The following is a 12,788-nucleotide window of genomic DNA, read 5'->3' as shown; positions in this document are numbered from 1 at the left end:
CTTCCACAGTTTTCTCCTTGTAAAATAGCAATATGCCCTTTGTAATTTATAAATTAACTGTGAAGAAAAACTCTGAGACAGCATAGTTATCTGTTTCCCATCAAACTTTCACCCAGTAGTTTTAGCATTCATTGATAATTCTTGCCTGAGTAAATTACTACTATGATACTTCCATAAGGGTGATTTTTTTCCAACTCTTTTCTTTCCTTTTACATTTATTAACTAACAATCTGTGGTTAAAAAAAAAAAAAGAGCTTTTTCTTCTCAGTCATTTATTTATTTAGCACCGGTAAAGACCCAAGAATTCTTATTTTATTCAATGAGTTATCATCCATTACAGTTATATTTGTGTTGGTGGTCGGCTTGTCCCAGATTTGGCCATTAAGACCCCTTCCAGTTGGCTTACGTGTCCTTTTTACATATCCCCATCACTTTTTAGCAATTCCTTACTTTTTTGTACAATAAGATGGTTGGACTCATCTTGAATTTTCTCTTTTTTCTCTAGCCTATTTAGAAACCATTACATGGTTCGTTTTAATCCTCCCGGAGTGTTTGTTCTCCATAATTAGACTAATAAATTTATGACCCTCAATATGCACAAAGGACTAATTTTCCTATGTAATTAGATGGCCCTCCCATGCTGATCACATCAAAATGTGGCCTATACTTTGATATGGTCATCCTGCCTTTCTAGGATCTCATCCAGCCCTAGTCCCTTTTAGTGGAAAATGGTACTTAGAGGCCAAGATCTGTGTGCTAGATGAGTTCATTGTATCAGGGTGTAATTGTTTCTAAGCCCATGCAGTGAATAGAGCTTAGAAAAATACTTTCATCATAAATATGATAAATTTTAAACCACAGATTAAGAAGTACATACATAGTTTATATTATGAATTCTTACACCTCTAACTCCAGTCCAACACCACAAAATTCTTTCCTACCTCCCCTAATTCCAAATTTGTATCTCCCTTCTCCCACAGTGAGAACCCTGGCTCCCAACAATTTGATTATAGTTACTCATTTTCTCTACCTTACCATACACACAAAATGGTTTCAGAATTTCCATATCCATACTTTACAAACAAAAAACTATCAAGTTTGTTTTCTTTCTTTTTTTTTTTTTTTTTTGGTCCTTAAACTGAGGATACATGGTGAAAGCACTGTGTTCAAAAGATATGAATGAATGGTATTTAAAATCAGAACTGTTAATATTTACAGAAGTATTTAATCCCCCTTGTCCTAAAGTTTTACCGTAACCTTGATGACAATACAATCCACTCCACATCACAAAATCCCCATTAACCCTCACCTTATAAAATTGTGAGAGGAAGACCTAGAAAGCTCAGATACATTTCTTTACTGACCAACATTGTCTTGTTATATTCTCATCTGGTTAGGCATTTTCAAACATTAATGTTACATACACAGTCATACCCAATAAGTACAAACTGCATTTCCAGGAAAAGATACCAGTGGGTGTACCCTTACATAATATACAATCAGGAGACCGGTTGTATTGGGAAAGACACCAATGAAAGTCAGTCTTAGAGCTATATTGAAAAGGGTCATTTCAGGTGTTTTAACCAGTAAAGTTGCTCTTAAACTCCAGAACATACAATGGATGCATATGTGTTTCCCAATACAAATGTACTAAATAATTTACAATCTGACTATACATTTCCACTGGAGATTTAATCCTGAACTCCCTAAAGGCCTTCAGAAGCAGTAATTTACAGAAATAAACACAATTGAAACAGTTGCCAACATTTCCAGTTGTGGAATTTCTTACCTGGCTCAGAACCCTCTAAAAAGTACTAACCCAAACATATCTAATTCACACGCCTCAGTTGAAAACACTAATCACCCCCATAGCTCTCGCAGTTACTTACATTCCAAAGACTCAAAGTCACCCACCAGATATTAGGGATGGAAAGGAACAGGTGACTAATCATGCAAATTATGATTCAACTATTTTCTCATAAAGCTATTCAGAACCACCACATGATGTGTTTAAATCTACCCAGAGTGTTTGCCCTCCACAATTAGGCCAGTTAAATTCAGAAAGTAATGGGTATCAAACCTATTATCTTTATGTTGCCTCAATATGGAACTGAGGGACTATCTTTTCCTGTGTAATTAGATGGCCCTCCCATGTTAACTGGGTCAAAATGTGGCCAATGCTGTAACAAGGTCATCTTGCCTTTCTAAGGATTCAAAACAAATCTCCCTGTTTCTCATGTTTTAGGAGGAGCCTAAAATGGCAACTTACCAGAAAAGATCCAAGACACAGGATATCGTTAGGATTTCATCTTCTGTCTGAACTGTCTGATCCTCAATTTACCACTGACTCTGACCCAAATAACAAATAAGATGCTCAAGCTTTAGAAGTTCACCCAATCAGCATAAATTTGTTGGCTAGAATTGTTGTTGTTGTTGTTGTTGTTGTTGTTAGGTCTTCAAGTCGGTTCCGACTCATAGCAACACTATGTACAACAGAGCAAAACACTGCCTGGTCCTGAGCCATCCTCACCATCGTTGTTGTGCTTGAGCCCATTGTTGCAGCCACTGTGTCAGTCCATCTTGTTGACGGTCTTCCTCTCTTTTGCTGACCCTCTACCAAGCATGATGTCCTTCTCCAGGGATTGGATCTCCTAATAACATGTCCAAAGTATGTGAGACGAAGTCTCGCCATCCTTGCTTCTAAGAAGCATTCTAGCTGTACCTCTTCCAAGACAGGTTTGTTTGTTCTTTTGGCAGTCCATTGTATATTCAATATGGTGTTCTTTGCCAACACCATAACTCAAAGGCATCAATTCTTCTTCAGTCTTTGTGAAGGTTAAGATTGTGTGTCAACTTGCCTGGGCCATGATTCTCAGTGTTTAAATATGATCACATCCATGATTGAATATATTGTGAGTAGCCAATCAGATGAAAGGGAGTTTCCTTGGGGGTGTGGCCTGCATCTGAATATCAGCAGATGTTCTGGCTTTTCGCTCACCCTGGATCCTGCGGCTGCCTCCTGTCGTCTCATCTCCAGTTCTTGGGACTTGAGCTGTCAGCTTATCTGCTGAACTTGGGATTCCTCAATCTTCACAGCCTGTGAGCGGAGCCCTACTCTCTGACCTGCAGATCTTGGGTTTACCAGCTCCTGCAGCTACGTGAATCAGGAGAAACCTTGTGGTCTTGCCTGCCGATCTTGGAATTTGTGAACCTTCACAGCCAGTGAGTGGCAGCCCTGCTCTCCGACCTGCCAATCTTGGGCTCACCAGCTTCTGCAGCTGCATAACTCAGGAGAGGCCTCTACCCTGATGCATGGACTTGGGACGTTCTAACCTCTACAATCGTGTGAGCTGTTTCCTTGCTATAAATCTCTCTCTATATATATATATTTATATGTTTTACTGGTTTTACTTCTCTAGAGAACCCAACCTAAGACAGTCTTCCTTATTTGTTGTCCAGCTTTAGCATGCATTTGAGGCAGCTGAAAACACCATGGCTTGAGCCAGGTGCACCTTAGTCTTCAAGGTGACATTTTTGCTTTTTGGCTAGAATAGTCCTAGCTAATAAAATTGTCCCTGACAATTTATGGGCCAACCAAATACTAAGTCAATACCATAACTAACATCTGGGTAAACATTTTAGGAAAAGTACAATCATTAACTTGGGGAAACCCACTTAGTTATTTAAGGTTGGCTGAACTGATTCACAGGAATTATTCTACTGGTTGGTTCCAGGCAATTTAAAAACTAAACACAAAGTGGAATTCCAAATATTTCTCGTGATTATCTATGATTATCCTCATACTTTTTGCCTTCTTCTAACTGAATGATACGCAGGTGCTTAAAAATCAGTACACGGCTGCTGTCACAGTATAGGGAGAGCAATTAGGGTCAAATAGCAATGTATGTATAAATTTTTGTATAAGAGACGAACTGAAAATGTAAATTTTCACTTAAAATACAACAATAAGAAAACAAAAATCACTAGACTGCCATTATCCCAGACTAACAGCTAGCTGATGATGCTGTATCAAAAGGAGACTGAAGAATCTTGAACGGCCAAACGCTGTGTTGTGCAAATCTTTACAATAATCTTTTAAAAAGAGAGAGAGACTGAAGCCGTCATGGCCCACTCAGCAGAGTTTGTCCAAAATGGGAACTAAGTGATCATAACAGAGAAATGTTAGTCTTAATGAAGGTTAAGCTCCCCCAGAAGTCCAGCGGGGAGTTCAACAACAACCATACCCAGAAATAAAACATACCACCTTCAGTCACATCTATATCTGTCAGGGTTCTCCAGAGAAACAGAACCAGTAGGGTGTGTGTGTGGGTGTGTGGGTGTGTGTGTGTGTGTGCAAGTGTGTGTAAAGAGGTTCCCAGGAATTGACTTATGCAATTGTGGAGTCCAGCAAGTCTGAAACCTATATGGCAGGCCTGCAGGCTGGAAACTGAGCAGAGCTGATGCTGCAGTCTTGAAGCAGAATTTGTTCTTCCTCAAGGAAATCTCGGTTTTGATTTTAAGGTCTTTCAATTGATTGGATGAGGCCCACCCACATTATTGAGGATAATCTCCTTTACTTAAAGTCAACTGATTGTCGATGTTAACCACATCTACAAAACACCTCACAGCGACATCTAGATTAGTGTTTGATTAAACGTCTGGGTTCTATTTGCCTAGTCATGTTGACACATACAACTAACCATCACCCTTTCAGCTATAAGATTTCTTAGAAAACTCATCAATAACTAAAGTTGCTTTCCCTGATAACTGTGGCAGTCTGCTTTGGGGAAAATCCTCTGCCTGATATTCTAACCAATCAGCTTGCCCGTGGACAAAAATAATAAGTTTCACTGTTCCACAGACCGTTGTGGTTTTTGCTTTTATAACCTCTTCCTTGCCTCGGTTTCATGGTTGCTCTTCATCACATGTGAGTAAACATAAACCACACTTTTAATTAAACTAAATACATCAGACTTATTCTTCGACAAGATGATTCAGAATCTAATCAAGCCTCAAAATTTGACTTCCCCTTACGGAAAACGCAGGAAAGAGTTTAGTGACCACATGGAAGTAGACAGTCACACTACTATATAGGACAGTTCATAGGACAATTGACCCAATTTCTGAAATAAGTCAATGTCAGGAATTTAAAAAATGAAGGGGGACTACTCCAGATGAAAAGAGGTTTGAGAAACATAAAATCAAATATTGTCTGGGTCTTCTTTCATTCAAAGCAACCATAAAAACCCATTTTTGAAACAACCAAAAACTTGTGATTTATGAACTGTGTATTAGATGATACCAAAGAAGTATTGCTAAAATTGTTAACTATGATAATATAATTGTATTTATGTGAGAAAAGTTTCATTTTTTCTAGAAATACCTACTTAGATATGTAGGAATGAATTTAAATGATGTCTAATATTGCCTCTTAGAGATTTTAGCCAAGATGAACAAAGAAAAAGGAATAAAAACGATGAAATCTTAATAATTTTTTAACTTGATCGATACAAGTTCACTATATGCTTCTCTCTTTGTGTCTATTTGAAGTAGTTCGTCACAAAAATTTAAGTATGCTACTCTTATATTTTAATGTAAATATTTAATATACAAGATTTATGTATGTATGAGTTTCGGGATCCTTTTTCCAAATGAGAGCATTTCCTCCACCTTCTAAATAAATCCATCTAAGGCACATGCAAATCTGTGGGCAATATGTTTTCTGCCACAAAAGGCTGCATTTGCTACTCAAACTGAGCATTGCTCCATTTTTGCTGACCTGAACTACTGAAAAGTTAGGTGTAGTTTCCCAACCTATGATTCAGGACACAATAGAAAAAGATTAGAGTCGTTCAAGATGTGGAGAGATGAGAAAAAAATGGAATGAGATTCTGTTGTCTATAGTTGAGTTTAAGTCTAACGCTACTGTCGAATTGGATTTTTGATGAAATATCTTTTAAAAACATACTACCCACATCTACTAATTCAATTCCCCTTGATAATAAAGGAGGAAGGGGGCGGGCAGAGTTCAGAAGGTCAGAGAATGAGTTAATAAATGGGTATCCGGAAAATCACCCTGGAAGGCAGTATAAAAAGTCACCCACCTGCTTTTTCTTCTCTGATTCCTCCTCCTCCTTCCAGCTGTGATTTAGAATAAACAAGGTTCTTAGGCAAACCAGTATTAACTACATACTGCAATGCTCATAGTAGGGCTTCTGCTTAAAAAGTAAAATAAAACTTGCAGGACAGATGGTGAGTCATACTTGTCCTAGATTTCTTTTCCAGGCACTTCAGTATTGTCTCCATTTTCTCACTCCAGAGGTGTAAGCTGAAATACAGAGCGAAACCCCAAGGGGAATCAGCTTCCCGGCTTCAGTGTGGTCCAACTAATGTTCCCCTTGGACTCAAGCTGTAAATCAAGCTTGCAGAGAGAAAGGAAAAAGGTTCAGTAGTTGCTACCAAGATAGCAAATAGTTTTTCAACATCACCAATTTAATGTAAAGATTCAGCTTATTAAATTTGTATCAAGCTCTTCTGATGATTAGAGTAAGTGCATTCCAGAAAAGTTCAATTATGAAATCATCAACAGGATTTACTAACTTCAATAAGCCATTTTGCTTCAGGGATGAATTCTACAAATTACCAATATGTACAAGTCCCATTTGAACATAAAGAAAATCCTAAGTACAGAAAGGAAGATAATAATTAACTCAGTATTCTTTGTTTTTAAATAACTGATTTAAGAGGAAAGCAATAAAATGTGTTCATTTACTACTTCAGAAATAATCTTAATACATTGTATAATTCCTGAACGATATAGATTTCATTGTAGACATCCACTCCTTTTTATTTTTCATTAATCTATAAAGGTTTAAATACGGCACAATAATCAAAATGTTAGCCAATTCATCATTTTTCCCGTGTAACTATTTTAGATACATCTCTAGATATCCTTAGCTGTGACCGCATTATAGACCAAATTTTCAACCACCTTAAAAAAACTCTTTTAGTTCTCTAACTTCCTTTCCAGAAATAACTGAGGTTCAGAACCAAGCAATTAATTCCATTCTAACAATATTTTCATATCTCACTAATTTTAGCAATTACTTTAGGATTTTTTCCCCTGACACTTGGTTACTAATAGCAGAAAATCATATGACCATATTAGATGAAATCAACTAATTCTCCCAAGTAACTCTTCCTCTCCAGTTTGGAAAGAACCCAACCCCTGAAGCTACTTCTCAGAGCTAATACACCCTAGGCTCAAACCTACAGCAACTAATGTCTCCGTTTTCGCTTCTTTCACTTCTACGGCTTCCTCTTACTGCTGCTAAAGATAATAAAGATGTGTACACCGGTGTGCATGGCAGCACTGCCCACAACTGCCAAAAGGTGGAAACAACCTAAATAGCCATCAACAGACGAATGGATAAACAAAATCTGGCATATACATACATACAATGGAATATTACTCAGCCATGATGAGAAATGAAGTTCTAACATATGCCACAACATGGATGAACCTTGAAAGCATTATGCTGAGTGAAATAACCCAAAAACCTACTAACATGGAGCTGATTCCGACTCACAGCAACCCTGTAGGACAGAGGAGAACTGGCCTGTAGCATTTCCAAGGCTGTAGTCTTTACGCAAACAGGCTGCCACATCTTTCTCCCGAGGAGACGCTGATGGATGTGAATCGCCCACCTTTCAGTTAGCAGCCAAGAGCTTAGCCACTGTGCCACTGAGGCTCCTCGAGTGAAATAAGTCAGTCACAAAAGGACAAATCCTGTATGATTCCACTTATGTAAAACAGGCAATTGTATATAGACCAAAGCTTAGTAGTGGTGTTGTAGAGAAAAACTTCAACTCTGTTTCAAGGTAAAGCAGATGTTAACTACGGGTTTGAAGCAATTGCAATTGGGGAACTACGTAGCCCATTGAAAATGGAACCAGGTAGTCCCAGGTGGTTTCTTCATCAAGTATTTTTATGGGGTAAAGAGGAAGCAAACCATAGGGAGGGCATTTATAGGAAAATCAATGGCTATTGGAATGATCACACTCTGATTGGCTACTGGCAATTAATAGCATAGTTAGTGATTACAGATAGTGTCATGGTCACAAGAGGCTGACATGTGTTTTCTTTGTCTAAGTTGCAAAAATACCTTGTTGGCAACAGCACCCAGACAGCACTCGTCCTGAGTATGTGTATTTTGAGGGGTGCAGGTGGTCACTTGGTCAAGACCCCTCTGAGCATATGGTTTCACATCCTGGTTTTGGCCACTGAGGAAAAACATGTTTTTCTCAAAAACCTAGCTGTTAGTCTAGAAATCCAGATCAAAATTAGATAGCACGGTCAGCATATTATGCTTCCATCCGCTGACTGCACTGCACGTTGCCTTTTCCTGAGGCGGTGATGACCGGGGTGGGAGGGAGGGGAAAAGGAGGCATCATGGCTTAGGGGGCGCTAAGCTTCTGTTAATGGTGGTTCAATCATTTGGAAAGGGATAGTGGTGATGGTTGCCCTACATGATGAATGTAACCAATGACACTGAATTATACATGTAAACATTATTGAATTAGCAAATGTTCTCTTATGTACATTTTTACCACAATAAAAAAGATAAAACTCTTACTAATGTGAGCTCTATCTACCTATGTCCTTTTGTGAATGGAGCAGGATATCAATAAATAAACAAAGCAATAGGAAACTGCCTAATACCCACTCCCAACATAACTGAGACAAAGAAAGGTGATTGAAAACATCAGTATGGCTTCACTGGGTTCAATAATTTTCAGTCATGTTCAACGCTATTTTATTATTGTTTTCGTTGCTGTTGTTGTTATTTCACAGGCATTTATTGAGTATCTACCATATGAATCATGAGCCAAGCACTAAGAAGAGCATAAAGATAAACGCTACTCAGTTCCTAACCTTCAAAACTTTAAATGTATTGGAATAAACATAATCATAATAAACACAATTTATTAAATATCCACGGTGATTTAAGCAGTTTATACATGGTAAACCATTCAGTCTACAGAAACTCTAAAAGACAGGTATTGTTGTCCTTATTTATATTTTACAGCTCTAGTACTTATTCGTTCATTTGAGTATCCACCCATCCCTCGGTACCTTTGGGGCCCATTCTGCCTCTGTAATTAGATGAGTCAGTAAAGCCCCAGTATTAACCAACGCCAGTTTGAGTTAGTTTTTCTACTGTTTGCAACCAAAAGCATTCTGATACACAGGCTAATTTTTATCCTCCAAAATTAATAGCATTTTCTTAAAGAGGTAGGGGTTATGTTTTTCTCCATTTTATATATTTTAGCCATTAAGCTTGTCTAGTTTCATAATATAAAGGTCTAAAATTGAATTAAATAAATATTTTAAATAAAAGAATTGAATGAACAACTGAGTAAACTATTGAATATGAACTATTATCTCTGTCCCTGTTTTGCCCCTGTTCTTCCAGGCTGAGACGCATGATTGCACACCGTAATGTTAAAATAAAATAAAAAGCGAAAATTGATTGGAACCCAGCTCTCTGAACTTATTTAGTTTTTCTTGCCAGTTGATGATAGCTTGCTAACTTGATGTTTTATAGTAAATCATATTAGCTTACCCCCGCTTCTGCTTGACATTATTTGAAAATCATACATAACGGAGGTTAAGTGGCTAGAACTCAGAATTAGGAAAGATTCACACATCTGACACTTGCTCTCTTAGACAGACCTTCCTTTCACACTCCTACCCATCAGTCAGTAATGTTCACCAGAGAAGGAGAAATTAGTACAGTTACATGCATTGTTTTGTTTTTCTCACAGTGATCAAAAGTGCAATAGATCTTGTTCAAATGCCAATTGCAGCTGTTAAAGACATTAATGCTATGACTTAAGGCCCTCGTTTTCCAGGGAAGCTGAAGAATGGGTAGAGATGACACATAGCCTGAGGGGAAGGGTGCGATGTGGAGAAGATACTTTAAAGATATTAGTCATACAGACAAGCTGAAGATCCCTCATCTCATGGCCGGTAAGCACTCCACTGAGAGGGAATTAAGTCTCCCATTTAAGTGGAAATGACTATAGAAAGGCAGAAGAAGGTTATTTATTCCCAGACCCTGCCAACTTCCATATTGCTGTCTTGCTGTGTCATAGTCACGGATCTGTACAATGACTGGAGCCATAATTTCTAATCTTCCTGCTTAAGAAATAATTTTACTGATCCCCACTTTATCTTTTATTTTCTCGATTCAGCAAGTCAGAATCGCTCCAGTTTCAGTAGCTTCCTATCAGTCAAGCAAGACGTCCTTGGGGTTAAAAACTCTTGACAATTTAACAGAAGGTGAGAAGATTTCAGCACCAAGGAGAGTGCCCTACTATTTGCAAATGGTTTTACATTCAAAACGGCATATTATGCATGAGGCTAGAAAGAAATTTTGAAATGTAGTTTCATAGAAAGCTGCAAAGGACATATTTCATTCATGAGAAAAACCCTAACCACTTCTGTAAAAATAAAACCTGGCCAGGTTGAAAGGATTTCGTTCCTGTCCGTTACTGCAACAAAGTGCTATTCTTTCAGCTTTTAAGTACATTGGAATGAGTTGTTCTTGGCCTGTTTTTTTTTTAACATCAAAACCACAGTTTATGCGTAGGAAGGGTTCAGTGTCTTGCTCACTGTTTTATCCTCAGAGCCTGGCACATGGTAAATGCTCAGTGAATATATGAGTCAAGAGAGAAAGAATAAATTAATGACTTGCATTCACGAAGACAGCAAGAATGAATTACTGAATGGCATTCATTAAGTGAGCAGGAATGAACTAATGAATGTCTTGTTTGAAATGAAAAGTCACTTTTTGCAAGTGGGTCTCAGAGATCCTCACATACCACTTTGCTCACCCTAAAATTTGAACACATCTGTCCTTCACCGAGAGCAATGGAGTCTCTGGATCTGAGAATAATGCCCCAGAGCACGCCTTCCATCTTCACTAAGCTTGTGGTGTAGAGTTCTCCTCAGAGCCTGGAGAGGTCCCTGAAGAGCCAATCTATGCAATCTCACACCCCGCGGGCATCATGGCATCCACCTGGGGCTCCTGAGACGCCTAAGCCCACCTTGGCCTGAGGACCTGGTTTTGTGCTGTTAGCAGATGGCAGGAAACAGGCACAGAACGCTAACTCTCACCCTCTCCCACCAAGTCCCCAGGTGAACCATAATTCCTTGTCCCTATATCCAAGCAGCCCAGCCAGCCCCTTCCTTCTGTACCAAGAAGAGAAAACACCAGGCCTCCCTCTGCTGAGTGAGAGACCCTCAAGAGGCCAGAAACACTGAGTGCAAGTGTGCTAGGTGATAAAGGGCAATAATGCAGGCCTTTTCTGAGCTGCCACCATAGCCAGATGTGGGGGTGCCTTGGGAGACTAGAACTTACCAAGGACAAGAGTTAAAGATGAAAGAGAAAACGAACAAGTAAAAACACAGTGTTTAAACAGATATTTTCAACAGCCAGCATGTTGTGAGGACTGCTCAGGCCCCCGAGTCCCTTTTTATTCTTCTTCTTTATCTATTTGTGCAATGCAATATATGGGAACAAAGTCAAGCCTCCCGGCTCCCAGGTCGGCACAGCCCAATTCTTAGCTCCTAGTAGGCTTCTGGGCTGAGACTCCACTCTCCTTGGACTGTACTATCAGGCCCCCAAAATGGGGGGAGCCGCCAGGGAAGGACTAATTTCCATTTCAAACTGCATTCTGGTACTTCGTACTCCAGCACCATTGGCCGATCAATATTTAATGCTTGGAGATTCTGACTCTGCGGGAGTCATGTCAGGGGACCTTGGGAGCCAATCTGCTTCAGCTTCTGCATGATAATTATTCATGGGCTCCTGCCTCTTGCTCTTTCTCTCGCACGGTCCCACTCTGCAGACTCAGTGCCTTATTCAGTCTCCTCTCTCGCTCTCTCCGCTGCTGGAGCCGGACCCTGCTCCTTCTCCGCCGCTCAGCATCTGCACATCCCTACAATGGCTAAAACAGCAATGGGTAAGGCATCGCGCCTCGTTCTCCTCTAGCCTTGCCTGGAGCCCACCTCTCACCTTCTTTCTTAGCTTAGAAGGCATTCGGATCTATTTCATACAGAAAAAAACGTTCATGGTAACACAGGAGCCAAGAAGGACAGAAGCAGCTCTGGGGGCGGTGGGAGGGCAAAAAGGGGGTCCCTGGAAATCCAAAGCCAAGAATTTCTTTTAAAAGGTGGAAGCAGGTAAGTCACCTTCCTCTGTGTAGGGGATTTATTCTGTTTCCATGTTTAAAATTAGGGCCCAATCGGGGGCAGGGGGTGATCTTAACCGTTTGCCTTGAATGGGGTTAAAGGGACATTTTGAAAAGTGCTTTGTGGCGTCCTTTATTTCTTCTCTACTTAGAAAATTGGGGAGAAGGCTGAGGGCTAGGGAGAAAGGAAGGAGAAGGCAAAGTCAAAGCGGCCCCGTTCAGGCTGTTGGAAAGATGGGGGGCGACGATGAAGGGGGGAGAACGGGGCACATTTTATCTTATTGTCTCGGAGAAGAAACCGCTAGTCCTGGGGCGCGGGGCGGGGTCGGGGGCGCCGCTCCTTTGTTTTAGGGAAGTGGAGGGGAAGGAGGGAGGAAGTCGGGGAGGGCGTGGAGGGCGCGGGTGGGCAGCTGCAGGGGCGGGGAGGCGCGCAGTGGGGAGGGGTGAGGGCCGCGGTTTCGCAGGCGCTGGGGTGGGGTTTCTTTGTGTGCGGACGGGCGGTGTGGGGGGGCCACCTGCAGCGCTGGGCG

At 40.3% G+C, this 12,788-nt stretch overlaps 1 protein-coding gene across 2 annotated transcripts in view; it reads left to right on the top strand.

The window, feature by feature from the left end:
• Positions 1-11,630: 11,630 nt before the first annotated feature.
• STMN2 (stathmin 2) overlaps positions 11,631-12,788 on the top strand; it is a 62,602-nt gene continuing 61,444 nt past the window's right edge. Inside the window, exon 1 of one of the 2 annotated variants that reach the window (XM_004386006.2) lies at positions 11,631-12,030. In XM_004386006.2, coding sequence (XP_004386063.1) covers positions 11,856-12,030 — 175 coding nt within the window. In that variant the 5' untranslated portion in view covers positions 11,631-11,855. The remainder of the gene's footprint in view (positions 12,031-12,788) is intronic. The other variant, XM_023740304.1, reaches the window with a different exon arrangement.

Source organism: Trichechus manatus, unplaced genomic scaffold (genome assembly GCF_000243295.1).
Source record: "Trichechus manatus latirostris isolate Lorelei unplaced genomic scaffold, TriManLat1.0 scaffold00152, whole genome shotgun sequence".
In the NCBI taxonomy this organism is placed as follows: domain Eukaryota; kingdom Metazoa; phylum Chordata; class Mammalia; order Sirenia; family Trichechidae; genus Trichechus; species Trichechus manatus.
Note: the sequence above shows the minus strand (reverse complement) of the source record. Positions and strands in the feature narration are given on the sequence as shown.